At 40.6% G+C, this 19,459-nt stretch overlaps 1 protein-coding gene across 5 annotated transcripts; it reads left to right on the top strand.

Annotated features, from left to right (window-relative positions):
- The first annotated feature begins 200 nt into the window (after positions 1-200).
- VPS26C (VPS26 endosomal protein sorting factor C) lies at positions 201-19,295 on the top strand. 5 transcript variants are annotated; one of them, XM_044442214.1, is made up of 9 exons: positions 357-453; positions 534-615; positions 5,229-5,372; positions 8,726-8,875; positions 12,782-12,862; positions 14,160-14,234; positions 14,972-15,122; positions 15,515-15,667; positions 16,786-19,295. In XM_044442214.1, the coding sequence occupies exons 2-9, from the start codon at positions 565-567 to the stop codon at positions 16,866-16,868; spliced, it is 888 nt and encodes a 295-aa protein (XP_044298149.1). In that variant the 5' UTR covers positions 357-453; positions 534-564; the 3' UTR covers positions 16,869-19,295. The 5 variants fall into 5 exon arrangements, with proteins under 5 accessions (XP_044298148.1, XP_044298152.1, XP_044298150.1 ...); XM_044442213.1 differs by lacking the exons at positions 357-453; positions 534-615 and adding an exon at positions 201-293; XM_044442215.1 differs by lacking the exons at positions 357-453; positions 534-615 and adding an exon at positions 292-340.
- The last annotated feature ends 164 nt before the right edge of the window (positions 19,296-19,459 follow it).

The raw sequence follows: 19,459 nt of genomic DNA on the forward strand, positions 1-19,459 counted from the left end.
CAGTTTTAAAAATAAACGGCGCCTTAAGGGGCAACGTTACAGAACCGGATATGACCGTTGGAGTATCCCCTTGGAAGGGGGCGGGGCTGGAAGGGGGCGGGAAACGGAAAGGCGGAAACGAGGACTCGAATTTTCATTACTCTTTCCCGCCTGGAAAGAACGTAGGAGGTGTCACGTGCCTAGGGTCACGTGGCCTGCGTATCCACGTGATCTGAAGAGGATTGGGAGTTTCCGCCATGGGCACTGCTCTGGATATCAAGATCAAGCGGGCCAACAAGGTGTATCATTGTGGGGTGAGTCTCCTCAGGAGATGCCGTGGTGTTAAAAAGGCCAGGTGCGGGTATGGAGAAGGAGGAACATAGGCTTTTTGTTTTTCCGGAGAAAGGAGCGCGGCGATCCTACAACTCCTTCTGGAAAGAAAGCCCCATTCAGCGTGTATGGGCTTAGTGCTGAGTAAGAGCGCTTAGGACCGAGTTTTGGTTCCCGTTATTTTTTTAAAACGGCTGGTTGCCAACAAATGTGTTTATTTCTAGCAGCTCTGTGGTGTCTGGAACAAGCGGTAACATGGGAGTGAGCCGCGAGAGGGCTCGGCTGCGTTCGCACGAACCAATGGATGTAGGTGTACAGCGCTCCTAACTTTATACCTCCGCTACGAGGACAGTCTTCCTCGACCTGGTACCTTCCACCATTGTTGTGCTATAAATCTCATCATCGGCAGCCTGTGTTGCTCTGAGGTGGTAGAGGTCCAGTATATCTGGAAGGTACCAGGAGGTGAAATGCTCCATATTTGCACAACGAATATATCTAGGGGAAATAAAGTCTAGACTTTTACTTCTTACCATCATTATTCCAAAAAACGTTTTGTGTATGGCATTATACCCTCATGCAACTCCCAGCCTCATGGTGAAGTAGTACAGTGCAGGCACACCTTTGCTGCCACATCTGTTCTGTAAAATTTGCTAGGTTCCTGACAGTGATGATTATGAAAAGTACAGCTGCAGTATTTCATTCTTATTTCCATTCTGCATTTCAGAATACAAATTCTACCACTGTTCCCTACAAATAACAAAAATAGCAGTGCAAGTCTTAGCAAAATCAGATAGATAAACCACCTGGGTCCTTTTCACAAGGCAAATGGTGGAAAGTGCTCCAGCTGGGGCAGGAGTTGGCTTCATCTACTTCCTTTTCTCTCCTTTCTACAGGTCAATTGATGGTAGGTCGGGAAGTCCAACTGGAGCAGGTCCTGAGGACTTCGCTTGCTTCTTTCCTAGTTTTTTTCCCCTATAGCACACATGATGGTAGATTGCAGTAGAGGAAATGGGGAAGTCCAGCTGGAGTAGGCTTTAAGTCTTTTTTGCTCCTTTTTTCCTTTCTAATGGGGGTCAGTATTGTGTTGTAAACCCTAGAAAGTGGGGTTCAGGGACTACAACATTGTATTTATTGTTTTTTAATTTCTGTATCACCCAGTAGGTGAAGCTAGCATGCTTCTTTTTCTCCTACAGTAAAATTTGAACTGAATGTCATATGATGGTACTGTTGTGTGCTCAGTAGTGACTTTGGTGAGACAGAGAACAAGAATGCAAGAATTAAAAGAAAAGTGTGCATTGCATGTTTAATTAAACAAATGATGCTCTTGAAAACAAGCAGAACAACAAATGTTTTTTCTCTACTTTAATTGTGCAGGATGATATACCAGTAGGGCATACCAGTAAAGATTCCCTTGGTGAAAGAAATTAATTGTAAATGTTTATCTGAGGACAGAGATGATTTTGGATGAATTGTGAATAGAGAGAATGAGAACCCCTTTTGATATTCAAAGGTTAATTGCCTCTATTTAGAGAAGCCACATTTAGCTCTACTGGGTTATACCTGTTGATACAGCATTCTTGTGTGAATTTGTCTTTAAGTTGTTCAAGCCATTGTTTCCAGATGCGGGTATCAAAGTAAGGACTTCCCCAACCTTTTCCTCCCCAGTGCAGCCCCTCCAGACCCCTGAAAATGCCATGTATGGGTTGGAGGATCCTTCTCAATGGATCCTCCAACTAACCAATCCTCCAATGGAGCTATGGTGCAAGGAAAGGCAATTAAACATAGAAACAGAGCGAGCCAGAAGGGGCCTCCTGGGCCATCTAGGAGAATCCCTTTCAGTTAATAGAAGAGAGTTCTTAAATCACAGAACTAGGAGTTATTATGATAACTTGTGTTGGTGAATTCGGTATGCATTGTGTGGAGAAAATAATATTTTTGTCATCCTGAATCTAATGCAGTAGGTGCTGCCTTGAATTCTAGCATAATGTGGGAGAGGAAGGATGCTTTTTTAATTTAAATATGCACTTCTGTTTCACCTCTCTTCTGTTGTGGGGCTCAAGGTGGCTGCATGCAGTTCCCTGGTGGTCTTTGCTCCAAACACTAACCAGACCCACATAAGGATATTAGAAAATTCCACAATGGACACAAATGAGTTTGAATTTCTGTGAATACAAGCTGTGGGTTCTGCAGCAGCCTGGCTTTTTCCAGGTATTGTGGATTTCACAGACATGCTGCCTTTTTTCCAAATTGTCATAGTTTTACCCCAAATTCAGTTGCAGAAAAATATGAAACATAAAGGAAACCCATCAACTGGAAATGTGTATTTTCCCCAATATGCATTTTGTGCAATTTTAGAAGTGCAAATTTGCACATACATGAAGTTGCAACAAATGCATATGACTCGATTTATTCAATGAGTGGATAATGAAATGAAAGGGACCTGAAAATCCAGAAAATGCAGACAGACCAGATTTTACAGAATCTGTACAATCCTAGATCCAGATCTGCTCAGCTTCAGCTAGGAGACTGCCTCATGTGCTTCCCATACGTGGGATGTTCTCTCTATTCCTTACACTGTCTACAGCCGTATGTGGCATGAAGCCCTAATTTCAGAAGACTTCTGTAAGCCATCAGACTTCTGGCAAGTCCAATATGTCCCTCCCCTCTTGGTGGGAAGTGAGAAAAAGGGGGCTTTAGAAAAAGAGAGAAGGGGATGATTTACCCACTTTGATTTTAGTTCCATCTTTGGTGTTGGCATTGCCCACTGTTGGTGGTTGACATCTTAAATATGGCTTTTAAGGGAATGTTGTCCTTGACTGAGAAAAGATTTACCACTCCTGCCCTACATCATTTATAATTTTAGAAAATGTTCTTGCTGAATTACTATATCATAGCCTTTCTCTAAAATTGGCCTAGAAGAACAAATAACTCATTATTGGTCATTATGATTTTCAGTAGAAAAATAACTAGTTAAAATGTAATAAAATAGGTCATCAGTCAGGGTCTGCTGCTAAAGGTCAGTCCTAAGGTAAAAGTCTTAACAGCATTTTGGAATAATGCTCAGGCAAATCTCCAGGAGAGAAGATTTGAGCAATTGTGAAGTAGTGTCTGTGTTTTTCACTTTGTCCAGAAATTTAAAACATTATTGGTTTCAATGGGATACACAGAAAGATGTGATTCCAAACAGTGAGGGGTGGATTAGGCTGAAAGAACTCTTAGCTTAAACCAGCACTTTCCAATATGCTTGCAAGCTGGAGCAAATGCTGAAGCACTGTCATAATGAACACCAAAGTTTCCTACTACCTTTAAGAGTCTGGCCATCAGTTTTCCCACTGCTTGAACTTTAGGAGCAATCATCCAGAACAGATCTATTCAGAGTGCATCCTACAAGATTACAAATGTATGGACGATTCTTGCTGGCTTTGAGCCTGACACACTATTGCTGCCTCCTTATTAGATGATGGTAAAACACAGTGATAGATCCAACATCATCCCAGAACTGTGAACATGCTCAACTGTAGGAGATAGGACTTCTCAACCATAAGGGTTTTCCTTCCCAATTCGCAAGAATGTCAGTAGCTAGTGGAATTTTTTGTGAATTCAGCTTCAGTTGCTGTAAGGCCAGAGATAGAATTCACCCAAGAAGGGGAGAGAATGAATTAGTTGTCACCAGAACACTGATGGCACTGAATTCTCTGCCTCTTTATAGTTTCATCCAATAGTTTCATGTGACCAAGCAGGAAAGGGAGCAAGACATCCTCACTGTGGGAGCCAGCAAGAAAAGATATATTTTATTTATTTAAAAATTTTCTGTACTGTCCCATCACAGATGTCTCGGGACGGTTTACAACAGATTAATACAATACAATAAAAATAGAAATAAAATCAATGGATTTGATGAACAACCCACCTGAGACTTTCCAGTAAGTGTGAACAGTTCTACAAATGTGTGCCATAATGTCATAATTAGCCATACCAAAAGTTGCAGAAAGGCTATAGTTTCCCTTGAATTGAATTTCATTCATTGAGGGTATAGCATAATTTTGATGTTGCACATGCTCTGTTGAAGAGCACCGCTCAGGCGTCATGGTGTTGTCATTCTGCTGTGTGAGAGGACTGGCTTTGGTGCAAGGGGTTCTTTCTTTGCTTTCCCAGGCTTGGAACCCAATCCAAGATCATTTCATGGAATCTAAGCAAAGGCAGGCTCTTGCATCATTTTTCTGTCTCCAAGGCTGGAGATGCAGCCCTGAGAAGGTTCAGTTTTGACACACAAATGAGCATTCCTCAAGGAGAAGGGATGCAAAGCAATTCCTGGAGGTGTGTGTATGTGTAGGGTTTTTGTTTTTGTTGTGCTGGTTATAGCTATTTCTAGATAAATGAGATGGAAGCATAACATCAAAGGTACTGTTTGGTTTACTCAACGCCATTGTCAAAATGCATTATAAATTTTTTACAGGGAATCCGTAGGCACAGTTAATACATTTACAAATGCATCTTTTTAATTATAAATCATTATTTCATTAATACGCAGACTTGCTTTTCTTTAGGAAGCCATCTGCCTCTACTGTGACACAAACCAATGCTTGTAATGTTTCATTTATAGCTCCTTTTATCCTGGAGAATCCAAAATCATAATAACATCAAAGTGCTATACAGGAAGAACCTTATGAATGAAGTGGAACAGCATTTTTCAATGAGTCTGCTAGCTGTTTAGCAACGTTATATAATAGTGATGCTGGGGCAGAAGAGTGCCAGACAAACAAAACTATGTTGTACACTTTCCCACACTGTTCCCATTTCCCCCTTGGGGGATGATTCCTTTGGATAATTCTAACAGCTTATGTTTGCCACTGAAACCTGAAAAATAGTGAGACAAATTGATTGATTCTATGCCCTTCTTGTTTTTTTTTCTCATTTAGGAAATTCTCACTGGAGTGGTAGTCATAACAAGCAAAGATGCACTTCAGCACCAGGGTGTCTCATTAACAATGGAAGGATCTGTAAATCTACAGCTCAGTGCCAAAAGTGTTGGTGTATTTGAAGCCTTCTACAATTCTGTTAAGGTACAAATAGTAAAAGTCATATGTATGGAAAGCCTTCCTAAACCTATTCTGTATATAAATCTGTGTACCGTATTTTTTGTTCTATAAGAAGCACTCCCCCCCCCCCCAAAAGTAAGAGGAAATGTCTGTGCATCTTACAGCGAATGTGTGTGTGCCTGACGCCCGGGACGCTGCCTGGCCAGCATGCGCTTGGCGCGCGCTGCTCCGCCCCCTCCCGGCGCAGGTGAGAGCTGTGCCGCTCAGTGGCAGCAGTGCGGAGGAGGAGGCGGAGCCGCAGGCTTTAACCCACTGGCCGCACGGAGAGATGGGACTGCTCACCCCCACTGCCCGGGAAGACCTGTCGCTGCCGCGCCGCCCGGAAGACCACCGCCGGCACACTGTCGGCCTGGCTGCACCATGTGGCACCACCTGGCCGGCACACGCTCGGCGCACCCTGCTCCGTCCCCCCTCCGGCGCAGGTGAGAGCTGTGCCACTCAGGGGGAGTGGTGCAGAGGAGGAGGAGCCGCGGGCTTTAACCCGCTGGCCGCATGGAGGGACGGACGCTCACCCCCACCGCCTGGGAAGACCTGCCTCTGCCGCGCCGCCCAGAAGACCACCGCTGGCACGCTGCCAGCCCGGCTGCTCCACACCTAGCCGGCACGCACTCGGCGCGCCCTGCTCCACCCCCCTCCTCCGGCGCAGGCGAGAGCTGTTAATCACACGTTGGTGTGTGTTTTCAAATGGCAACCCGTTTTTTAATGAAGCCCATGGGGAAGTGATGGGGAATGTGCCTGTGATTATCAGGAAGCTTTCCATAGATCCCTCCTCTAAAAACTAGGTGCGTCTTAAAGAGCGAAAAATACGGTATATAAGGTATGAAAGGAAAATGTCATGATTTCTGCCTTTTTTCTGTTTATGTAATGATTCGCTGTATAACTAATCATCTGAAAAAACAAAACTCAGCAACCTGCTCCTTAGTCATTTACCATGCCCAGAATATAATACCATGTCCAGCATACTAAGCTGAGATATGCATGAGTTCCTTTTCCTATTCATACAGTCCCTTCATAGAATACAGTAATCAAGGTAGGAAATCTAACTAGAATTTTCTGGTTTATGTAAACCAGCAAATAACATAGTTCCTGTAAGCCATCCTGGGATGATTTTTGTATAAGACGAGATACAAATATTTCAAATAATAAATAAATAAATAAAATATTACGAAGCAGCTCAGCTATTAAACCATGGCCTGAATTGCTTTAATAACTTGATTTGTTATGAAACTGGTAACCATGGTTTCCTAGTTTGGAGGATTCATGGTGCTATGGTTATTTGGAGACTTACTGCTTTATTCATAGATTGAGCAACCCAGATAAGGCTTGTACATATTTCTGTTTAAGCTGAGATATGATTGATCAACTTATGTCAACAATTTGCCAGGAATATACTAGCATAACCTACAGTACTTTAGAGTGGATTACTCCAGTTTTCCACTGTTTGCATGTCTGTCTGGTGGTTGAGAGAATTTGCACTGGAATTGTTCCATGCTTTTATGGGGCATTAGTGAAGGAAGGGTTGAATTCATGAATCAGAAGAAGCAGGTACATAGGAAGAAAAGGAGGACTAGCCAGTATGCAGAGATACCTCTACCCTTACTCCTGATTTGTAAGCCTTCAGTAGTTATTTGAGGTACTCTTCCTATAACCATGGAGGATGAAATTAGTTTAAACAGGTAGTATGATTCCAGCTGAGCAAGTTTGTATGGAAGTGACTGCCTAAAACATCAGTCAGTTATGCTGCCAGCTAATGAAATATCCTTTTTTAAAACTTAAAATTGTAACTGAAGTGCTTAAAAGACACAGCTTTTCAGAACAAAGAAAAGGATATAAAGAATCCTCACTTCATAAGCTAGCAAATGCAACCCTCAGTTCTAATCTGAACAGGACTAAACGTGAGGATGTTTATAAATGGTCCTTCAGGATTTGCTAAAAACTGAATAAAACTTAACTTCCCAATTTTAAAAACATTTAAAATATATTTTCTTTTTATTTCCAAAACTACTGTGTTATGTAAAGCACTCAGGCAGTAGGAACAGATGAAAGAAGGAAGAACATCGTTGGTTCACAATGCTTAGTTAAAACCAGGAATGGCATCAAGGTTCCACTGGGGTGGGGGGGGGGGGGAATGTCTTCAGAAAAGTTCCATGACCAAAAAAGTTTGGAAATTGCTGCACTAGAGAGACCAATCTGGAACCAGTGATTACACTGATCACTTGATTTTAAGCCTTCATCCTTGCCATCTTTTCTATCAGTATGCATTGCTGGCTGGCTGCCCTCAAAGCCTCTATAGCCTGTTGGTGGCTTCCTCTCAGGCCATAAGTGTTATGGATTGGTAGAGCAGCGAATGTTGAATGTGTAAATACTTTGAAGCAAAGGTAATCTGATTTCTAGTGATACAGGACAATGTGAGGGAGCTGCTGCAATTTTGTTGTATTAGTCCAGACCCTTGCAGTTCTGTTAGTGATTGTTTCAGCTTGGAACTTTTTGGAGAAAAGGCCGGATAGTGGTTAATCAGGCAGCTAACTTAATCTGTATTGCACATAAAAAGGGGGGATATTGTTTATGTGCTTATAATACTTATATACCAGTTGATATAGCAAGTAAGTTTTCAAAGGGTGTTTGAAATATGCTGCATTTTATGTCTCTTGAATCATGAGAAGGTACTCCAGAGTGGGTGGTGCTGCCAAGAAGGCTCCTGTGCATGATACTACATGACAACATTCAGTTGCCATGGAATTCTCAGTAAGGCCTCCTTGGGTGCATACGGGGCAAACAATCTGCAAGGAATCCTGGTCCTGAATTGTTTACTTTGAATGTTGACAGCAGAAACTTGAATGTTAACCAGTAGCTAACAAGCATCCAATGAAGTTCTTTCAACACAAGTACAATATGTATATGGCTAGGTGCCCCTCTGAGCATCCTGCTGCAGCATTCTGTATTAGATGCAGCTTCCAAACAAGATGTAAAGCCAGCCCCACATACAACATGTTACAGTAGTCTAAAGCATGCACTTACCAGTGCATGAACCAGAGTGGGTGGGGTATTTGGCACACTGCTTAAGTTGGTAGTGGATCCTTCAGGTTAGTAAGGACACTTGGGCCTCCAATGACTAGGATGAATCCAGGAGCAGCCCCAAACAATGTGCCTGTTCCTTCAGAATCAGTTTTACCCTTATCCAAAGCAGGTACAATCCAATTCATGAACCTGGTAACTGTTACTCTGTTGGAACGCTGGTGCTTGAACTTGAAGTCAAGCACTTTTAAGGGTAAAATGAATTCCATTAAACTTTTCCATTTCCTTCTCTGTTTCTCCAGCCTATTCAACTTATTAACAATACTGTAGAAATGGTGAAACCTGGAAAACTGCCCAGTGGTAAAACAGAAATTCCTTTTGAGTTTCCATTGCAAGTGAAGGGAAACAAAATTCTTTATGAAACTTACCATGGAGTGTTTGTCAATATCCAGGTAAAAATGATTTTCAGTTTGGTAGTGGGGCAACATTGAGAACTGACTTCCTACATTTTCTTTCTCTCATGGTGCTATTCTTCATAATTGGAACTGTCTGCATTCTCTATGGAGGAGTATTGCTGTTCATTTGACAAGAATTCAGGTCACTTTTTGGTTGGACCCATCCTTTTAAACCAAAATTTACACTGTCTTTGCAGAAAATGCAAGAGATGCTTCTCTCTTCCTTCTGCCCTTTTCATTCCTCTGAGGAGGTCTGACATAGCCAAGACATTCAGCAAACCAGAAAAACTTACCATAAAATAATTGATGGATGATGATGTATCAATTACCTGTTTTTTACTTTTCTTCCTAGTGCTTTGGGTAGGAAACTCTCCCATGCCACCTTGACTAGGTGAATCATGACATTTATATTTGTAGCATGTTAGATTAAAAATAAATCTGCATATATCGTAGCACCCCAATGTCTTAGCAGTTTTCTATTATTCATTTAGTACAGATCTGCATAGAACACTACAAATTCATGAATAAATATGGTTTGGCTGAACCAGCCTTTGGACATGGATTATTTCAACAGGTTCTTCCTCAATATTAAATTCAGCCTGATTTGAGGTCTATCCTGTGGTTAGTAACTTTTGTATGTCCCATGATGGATATCTCCTTACACCAAATGGAAATGCAAAATTAGGTTCTTACTGTGATGTTCTGTTCCAAATCAGTTTATTGGAGACTCCATATGGGAACTGACAATCACTTTAATCATATTACATATGTTGATAGATGGGTTTTGTCTGTTCATTCAGTTGCCACTACATCATCATCTTTTATTTTTTGTCTCAATCACTGCTATGAGAACATAAGAAAGAGCCATGCTGGATCAGACCAGTTTGGTTTTAACCACCCTAAAAAGTTTAGTGTCATCAGCAAACTTGGCTGCCTCACTGCTTAGTCCTAATTCCAGATCATTTGCAAACAGGTTGAAAAACATTGGTCTTAATACAGAACTGGTGGGACTCCACTGCTATCTGAAAGCGCTATTAGAAAAAAATGGCTGGAAGGAACTACTGAGGCCATGACCAAGGCAAAAAGCCTAATTGTCTGTTCCTTGCCTGTTCTAGGCAATGAGAGACGTTAACTGAGCATCATATTGAAATGGAATTTTACTTTAAATACCCAACTTCCCATTTGCACATGTATCATCCAGAAGCTTTCTTCCAAAATACAAGGAGTTAAAATATTTATTCTTAGATCTTGTCTTACTGCTTTGACATTCTGAGGTTGTAAATTAGGTTGTTTCCTTTGGAATTGTGTCTTTGAGAATCATTGCTACACTGCAGTGAGTGGACTTCAATTTTTCCTTTGACAATGGACATATTTGTGCAGAACATATAGATTTAAATGTTTTCAACAGAGGTTTGAAGGCAAGCTTAATTACGGCTTGAGACAAATATGAAGTTTATTTTTTAGATACAGTGAACTGTGTCTTGCCAGGCCAGTGGGCTGCTGTGGCAATTGTTTGAAATGTACCCACATTGAAATGTATTGTTGTTGTTAGTCGGGAAGTCGAGTCTGACCCATCGCTACCCCATGGACAACATTCCTCCAGGCCTTCCTGTCCTCCACCATCTCCCGGAGTCCACCTAAGCTCACACCAACTGCCCCAGTGACTCCATCTAGCCACCTCATCCTCTGCCGCCCCCTTCTTCTTTTGCCATTTATTGTTTCCAGCATTAGGCTCTTCTCCAGGGAGTCCTTCCTTCTCATTAAGTGGCCAGAGTATTTGAGTTTCATCTTCACTATCTGGCCTTCTAAAGAGAGTCAGGGTTGATCTCCTCTAGGGTTGAAATGTATAATAGTTGCCTAAGCTAACTAAGATACATTCTATCTCCATTACATTTTGCTTATATCGTAAATTGATTTGATCTGTACTTGTGTACAAAATGTTTTCTTGTACCAACATTACAGTGCAGCACAGGAGCCTCTTTGAGCCCTTGGTGTTAGTTCTCCACTTTGACTTACTGCTCTGATAGTGTAGACTTACAAATCTGATTTATTTGTAGTGTTCTTTTGAAAGTAAAACAAAACTAGCAAAACTTTTTAGGGTATTTTGGGGTACATCCAACCCCTTTTATTATGTACAAGGGCCTAGTATTTCACTATTCATTTTTCTTTTTCCCCCTTTTTTGGGGTGTTAGCCCATTGAGATGCTTAAGCTAACATTTTGGGGTGCATTATATCTCAATAGATTTTGTGTTACACAGTGTAGAGATACAAGTAAAATTTATCAATACTATCTAGTTCTTAATCATTGGACACCCATTAGCAGATTGATACTGTCAATGGAAATGTGTATGAGAGTTAAAATGAAATTACTTATTTATTTACAGTATTTATATGCCACTCCATATCAAAGCAGATTCCGATGCTTTGAGCAGTGCAAAGCTAAAAGAAGTAAAAGAATAAAAAACAATACTTTGAAAACAAAATCAGCAAGAAAGGCTTTACAAATGTCTAGCAGGCATTGAAAACAGCTCAGTGCTGGTGCCTGCCTAATATTCAGAGGCAGGGAATTTAATAGAAATGGAGCCACTGCATTGACATTTCTTCTCCTGTGGACTCCAGTTGGGCCATCAGTCTCTGATGGACCATAAGGAGAGTAGCCTCCAATGACAATAATGACTAGGCAACTTGGTAAAAGGAGAAAGTGCTTTTGGGTGTCCTGGTCTCAGTTGTTCAGGGTTTTGTACATTAGTACTTTTTCCCCAATGCATTAGGAATGAAAGAATCAAACAAGGAATTGGTATTTTGTGATTCCTCAGTTGTTTTATGGTAATTTTGGGGGGGCTGTTCCTCCTATTATCTTGGCTATGCCAGACCTCCTTAGAGAGAATGAAAAGAATTAGGGCAGAAGAAAGGGAGAACCATCTCTTGCATTTTCTATAGGGGGAAAAAAAGAACTGGCCCAGAAATGAATGCACAGCCCATGCAGTTCTTCAGCAAGCTGAAAAGAGGCCATTCCCAACAGCCCGTGCCCTGGAAAGGCCATTACTTGCTGCATTTTGTGCTAGTTACAACTGCTTAGGAACTTGGAACCAGAAAAGTTCAAGCATAGGGATGTTATGGGAGACCTTCCTGATCACTATGTGTATGAATGTGGAAGTTGGACAGTGAAGAAAGCTGGCTGGAAGAAAATGGATGTGTTCGAAACATGGCACTGAAGGAGAACTTTCTGAATCCCCTGGCGTTGACAGAAAGTTGAACAAGTGTGTCCTAAAGCAATTCAAATCAGAATTTGTGCTGATGGAAACATGACAAATCTGAGGCTGCTGTCCTTCAGGCACTTCATGTAAAAGCAGTAATTATTGGAAAAAGACAATAAGGCTAGGGAAAGTTGAAGGCAAAAAAAAAAAAAAAATAGGGAGAGAGAGGGAAAACCAAGGATGAGATGGATCAATTCCTTAAAAGAAGCCACAGTCTTTTTACATGAGCCCTACAGGGCTGTCAAGAACAAGCTGTTTCAGAGGGCAATTATTCATAGGTTCACCATTTAAGATGGGGGCAACTTGACTGCATGAAACAGCAACATTAATAAATATTAATGAAACCCAGGGAAATCTTAAGCAAGTCCAGTTTTTTCCCCTAGAAAGTCCATTTGGCAAAATAAGGACCAATTAGTCTATACAACTCTGACCCAGCTTTCACATTACAGCAGCAAACCATGAGTTAGTTAACTCATGATTTAATTATCTCATGATTTGCTGGTGTACATGGCTGGCCCTGTTTTCCCAGATTTTTACCATGGGGCACCTTTAGTTATGTGTAGAAGTTGCTTTAGTTATGTGTAGAAGGGCCATTTTTCTGATTCCATGATAGTGAAAAATCTGGTTTGCTTTTCATCTTCTACAGTATACCCTCCGATGTGACATGCGACGCTCTATCCTGGCCAAGGATTTATCTAAGACTTGTGAATTTATTGTCCACTCACCAGTAAGTTTGTTTTTAACAACTGAAACTATTTGTTTAATGCTATTTTTCTTTTACCCAGAAGACTCAACAGATCAATACTAAGACACTCAGGATAAAATAATAGTGAATCAGAATTTTGCCTCTTTTCTTTCTGAGCAATTAAGTTTGTATATGTATTTAGTTGCTTTAAAAGAAATTTCTCATCTTTGAGAGATTTAATAACCGTTTAAAACTTAATTTACCAAATATATTATTACAAGTGACAGTGTTCTGAGGTAGAGTTGCCAGAAGGTGGTAATGAAATATTATATAATTGGGATTTTGTAAATTTGAATAATTCATTAGGAGTTGTTTTATCATCCAAAAACTGTGAGATGAGTCTCATGAGACTAAAGGAGTTTAGGTCAAGTTTTTTCAAACAGTTGTACAGTGTTGCATGGCCAGCTTTTCCTGGAACTGTAGGGTATATTAAAAATATTTTGATACGATACAGAAATCAGCAAGTCAGTGTGAATAGTTTAATAAATAAATAAATAGTGGGGGGGCAACCTTTGGCTTCTGCACAATGAGTATCTTGCATGCAATTAAATATCTTTCAGGATCCTGACAAAGGTGAAACTTAAGCATCATACCTTGGATTAGTGTTGTTATCCTGTCACTGCAAGGATTCATCCAGTATCAGCTTCACTTTTCTAAGAATATTCTGCTAGTGTTTTATTTAATAACCATGACAAGCTACATCAAAGAAGTTAATTATGAATATATGGGGCAGGTGCCTGCTCTTTTACTTATCACTTCAGATGCCCAGTGCTAAAACATCTTAAGATTATTTAACTGTTGGTTGAAGTTGCTCTACTCATTATGTGTCATTCTTTTCCTCTGGAAGAGCTCTGTCTACTCTAGAAGTTGGGATAGTAATTAATCTTAATACAATGGATTAAAATGATAATGAGAGAGTATTCTGTAATAATATGTTGTCTAATGTTGGGAGTTAGTGAAATGTGTAATGTCATTATTCAGAGGAAAGCAATGGAGATTTATGTTGGAAAGAACACAGACCTGAGTCTAGGGCAAATGAAGACAAAAACAAAGTCAAGTTCTACATAGACCACTCCCTAAAAAACCCCACAGAATTTGATCTCTTCTGGAATTAGATAGTGCATTTATCTCTGAGGTTTTTTTTAAAAAAAAAAACTATATTGAAGCTGTTCCTTGATGCTATGCATAAGGAGAATGCAGTCTTAGGCTGTCCCTCTGCTGTAGGCTGAGTCATCATACCCAATAAAGACACTGCTCTAACCTTCTCGTTTTCTTGCAGCCCCAGAAAGGCAAGGCAACCCCAAGCCCAGTGGACTTCACTATTACCCCTGAAACACTACAGAATGTGAAAGAGGTATTATTTATATTGCTATTTTTTTAGGGAAAAATGCACCCTAAATAATGTCAAACCATGGGTGGGGTGGGTTGGCTTTGTTTGAACAAGCCCTGTGTTCATACACTTCAGCCCTCCCAGCTTGCTTCCAATCTTCGATTTGGCACCTGAGCTTCTAATTCACTGGCAATGCATTACTGAGAGGGCAAATGGAAAAGTATGGGGTTGGGCTAAAAAACACCAGGGCCTGCTAAAGTTTGATTCCATGTCTCAACCAACCCTTTATATTGTGGGGAATGATTTTTTTCCCCTTCATCCTTTTTACTTGGATTGACTCCTGTAACTGCAACTAGTGGAGTAATATTAGCTTGAATTGAGTTGAGTTTACAGAATACTAGACCTGGGGTCATCTGTGAAGCCAAATGACAGGACACTCAGGACAGATAAAGGGAGTATTTTTCCATAGAACCATGGCATTCACTACCAGAAGTTGTAATGGTGGCCACCAGCTTGGACGGCTTTCAAAAGAGATTTAGGGAAATTAATGGAGAATAAAACAAACAATGGGTTCTAGTTATAATGGATATTTTTAACCTCATATACCAGCTGCCAGGGCATGAGTGCAGGTGCTATTGTATTCATGTCTTGCCGGGGGGCTTCATGTAGGCATCTGATTCGCCACTGTGTAGACAGAGGAAAACAGTAAAGTCTTGCATCCTAAGTTGCAACTTTTTTCTTGTGTTTCCTTCTGCATTTAGAGGGCATTGCTGCCAAAATTTCTCATCAGAGGCCATCTCAATTCAACAAACTGCACCATAACACAGCCACTAACAGGGGAGCTGGTGGTAGTGAACTCAGATGCTGCAGTTAAGAGCATTGAACTTCAGCTGGTACGAGTAGAAACCTGTGGTAGGTCATTATGTGTATATACATGTTTCCAAGTGTATTGCTTTACATTTTACAAGTAATGCTTTGTATTGAATCACTGACTTTTTCAGCTTAATTACTGTCTGCTGGAATGCTTTGATAGAACCATGGCAAAAGCTGCTTCATCTTAGTGGATCGGTACTGAGAAGGCACATTTACATATTTATTAAAGTGTTGTGCAGGTCCTGACATGCAATACTATTTGTGCCCAACCATTTACGTACACATTGGCTCATCATATCCTAAACTATTAATTTTTAAATGCTGTTTTCATTTGGAAGCCATACTCCACATAAGAATTTTCTAGCATATATTGGAATACACTAGCAGAATTTGACTGGCTATTAATGACACTTTTATCCCACTTTGCAAAGGCTGTGCAGAAGGTTATGCTAGAGATGCCACTGAGATTCAGAATATTCAGATTGCTGATGGAGATGTCTGCAGAAATCTTCCTATTCCAATATACATGGTATTCCCCCGTCTTTTTACCTGCCCTACCCTGGAAACCACAAACTTCAAAGTTGGTAAGAAAAGTATGTTTTGTATTACTGCACCTGTTCCTTGAGGGCCATTTTGAAACAGTGTGATATAATCCTTAATAAAGAACAAATATTGTACTGATAGCTGATTAGTATAACTTCAACAAATACTTCCATGAAAACCTAATTAAGCACTTTCTTGCCCATCAGCTTTGTCAAAGCAGTATATATTTACAGATAAACCCTTAACTCAGGATGAACAGAAGAAAAAAAAACTCAGGAAATGCAAAAACAATTTTAAAAATTAACAGTGCACTTTCATTGCCTGTTCAAAATGTAGTAGTGATTGAGCCAACTCTGCTCCTGAGAGGGGGCTCCACAGTAACAGTACTGCTACAAAAAAGATATCAACCAACTGAATCTCTCTTGGTAGCAGGATGTACAGCACAGACTCTGAAGAGTAAACTGTGGACAGAAATCTGGAAGGCAAGTCATTTAGGACTTTGTAACAAACCAGCATCTTGAGTTAGGCCTGGAAACAGATTGGAAGACAGTGCAGTTGGTTTCTGACTAGCATTATTTGGTGTCAAAATCACATGCCTGACCAGAAAAAAACAGCTGTCACATTCTGGAGCCAGTGTGGTGTAGTGGTTAAGAGCATGGGACTGGGACTCAGACGATCTGGGTGCTCGTCCCCGCTCAGCCATGGAGCCAACTGGGTGACTTTGGGCCAGTCACAGACTCTCAGCCCAACCTACCTCACAGGGTTGTTGTTGTGGGGATAAGATGGAGGAGGAGAATGATGTAAGCTGCCTTGAGCCCTTTGTAGGAAAAAGGCAGGATATAAATCGAAAAATAAATAAAAATAAATTCTGCATTGGTTGTGTCAGAAGCAGACTGGAACTGGTGCAGAAAGCACCTCTAAGAGCAAGGTCAGATTACCATGCATAATCCTGCTTGGTGACAGCCAGGAACAAATCTGTATTTGCTCTCTTGCATGGATACAAAGCATTCAAAGAATGGGCATCAATCTACATTTCTTTACTTAAATATTCCAAACCGTTTTATAAGCCATGAATGTGCTACTTTTACAGGGCTTTTGTCGCAAAGTTCACATTATGAGCTGTACTAATTCCAGGACTGCTTTTTTTTTCTTCTTCTAGAATTTGAAGTCAACATTGTTGTTCTCTTACATGACGATCACCTCATCACAGAGAATTTTCCACTGAAGCTTTGCAGGCTGTGATCAATTAGAAACGGTTTCAGGACTATCTATGGGACCAGGTGCAACCTTGGTGCTGCTGGACCCAAGCATTGGTCTCATTCATATGTATTCTAGTTTCATGGCAGTAATAATCGGGTATTTGAATGGCAAGCTAGCACTGTAAGCTACAAGTGTCAAAGCACTCTCATGCAGCCAGTGTTCAAGAAAATCAGATGTTTCTACACAGTGGTGCTATGCAGCATATAATCAGAAGCTGAAGAAGTAGCTTGGATTCTGGATGAAACTGTGGCAGACTAGACAGAGGGCTGTGTGTGCTATGTATGTGGGAGTTCTGGCAATGTCTTTGGCAATGTCTTTCCGACCCATAGAAGTCTTAAGAATTTCTTAGTGTCCTGAGACTACATTGATTTTGGAAGTGTTTGCCGGTCTTGTTATAAGCAAGATAACCTTTAGTGAGCAGAGAATAGAGTGAGAAATAATTTTGAGGATGCTGCCCATCCTTGGGAGGTATTAGCCTATAAGTCCAGTGAATGAATCTGGATGGTGAGACGGTAAAAAGCAAAATTGGGCTATCTGGCTTTGGCATGAGCCTAACCTAGGCTGCTCCTTCATATACCTCACTAATTTTTGATAGTGTGGAACAGCTAAAGTTTCTATACCAAATGTGAGTGTTGTACATCAAATAAAGATGTGTCCATTTCCATAGAGCTATAGCTTGTTTTCCATTAGTGGCAACCAGACATTATTTGGATTTTCTTTGTAGAAGATGCTTATGGCTATTGCAGTGGATGGAGCCCTGTCATGTGTGAGCCAGAGAGGAGGTGGCTACAAAAGCAAGAAGTGCTGTGCCTGGCTAGTTGCCTTTCTGTCCAAATCATAGTTATGCTGGTTTTCCTGACAAGTGGTTTTTTTCATTCAAAGAAGTTTGATACGACACTGCCGAAATAAGTAATTTTCTTCTGCAGTGCACAACCCACAGAAATTTTGCCTAATTTATTTGAAGGGCTTTGCAGGAAATAGAACTAAAAGCCACCTTTCTTGTGTCCCAGCATAGATATTAAGGTTAGGGATTCCACTAGAATATCTGTCTGCACGCAGCTGAATGCCTCTATCCTGTTTTCCAACAACTATGGCAAAGCAGGAGTAATTTACGGAAAGCTTTTGCTACATTGCTCCTAAACAAGTGCAGAAAAGGGTGCCAGTAGGGAAAAATGAGGCCCATCTACAGGCAGAAAAATGTGTAGTAGAGAGAAGTTAACCTAGCCAAGCTCACAGGTTGCTGTGATAACAATGGAGGACCATATATAGCACCTTCATTTCCTTGATAGAAGGTAAAATGCAAACAAATTTGCATAAGCTGACTAAATTTGTGTTTTCCAAACTAATTCTTGAAACAACACATATATTTTTTGCACTTTCCCAAATTTTGCAGTGTGAGTCTGATCAAAAGATGCATGGAAATGTCAGACCATGCAGCCAGATTCAAGATTCTGCTTGGTTCTGGAGTACCCTAAAGGAAAAAACTGATTCCTTGTCCTCTTCTTTCATTTCTAAACAGAACTCATGAAAAGGTATCCTGACCTTTGGAAAACCCAGAACCAAGAACTGAACCAGTGACATGTTATTTCATAGATTAATGGTAGTTCTTCCTTCTCTATAGTACACAGTGCCAAAAAAAGTGATTTCCCCCCTCTACAAACCTAGAACATCTGGATCTTATGTGCCTCCCCCCACCTTTGTTAATGTCACTCTGAATGCAATCAGGTGAAATAACTGTTTGAACAGCCTCTTTAAAAACTAGTCTTAAGCAGTGTGATAAAGGGTGTGTTTGAGCGGGTAGAGGGGAGACAACACACTTAAAAGTGCTCTATATAAATGTCTGTTCTGCTCAATGACTTAATGCTTGCAGGGAGTCTCTGTGCAAAGTATGTACGGGAGTGCTTCTTATATCTAAGGCTGTACTCCAGCAGATGCATTATTTATGTGAGCTGTTGGCTCCAAATAGGCACTATACAGATGCCACTGAGTTCAGGTGGCACACCTTGTATCCTACTACAGTACACCTCACTTGGCGCTTACAATGATGATGCTTTTGATTAGCTCAGTAAACCAGGCAGAATAGAAGTACATTTGACCCTCTTTGGTGGGTATCCTTCCCATATCTCGAAGTTCTTGATCAATCAAGCATGCATAATGATGGACAGACTTGCTTTAAATCTGGCTAGTAGGAATAATACCAGTAGATTAAGTGACTGTTAAGTTTCTTATTCTGCTTTTTAGCCTTCAGTATGTGACAGTATAAAGAAGAATGCTTTTTGTTTTTCATACAGATAGGTGTGTGAAAAACACTTTGTGCTTTTCCAGGATAAGTGTCTTTGTTCTATTGCTGCTTCAAGTTATTCAGAAGTCCTTTTTTGTTGCTTCGCATAATAAATGATAACTGTTTCACACCTGTTCCATGTGATATTGGATGGGGTGTATCTACCCCCATTTTAATGGTAGGTGTAAGTGGTGGCAGATGACTTTAACAGTAATCTGAAACCTAGTTAAGCCATCTATTCCAATTTATGTCATTCTAGCAGGGATTTGGAAGTAGAGAAAATGTTGACCCA

The sequence above is a fragment of the Varanus komodoensis genome, unplaced genomic scaffold, assembly GCF_004798865.1.
Source record: "Varanus komodoensis strain SLA01 unplaced genomic scaffold, ASM479886v1 scaffold4, whole genome shotgun sequence".
Classification (NCBI taxonomy): Eukaryota; Metazoa; Chordata; class Lepidosauria; order Squamata; family Varanidae; genus Varanus; species Varanus komodoensis.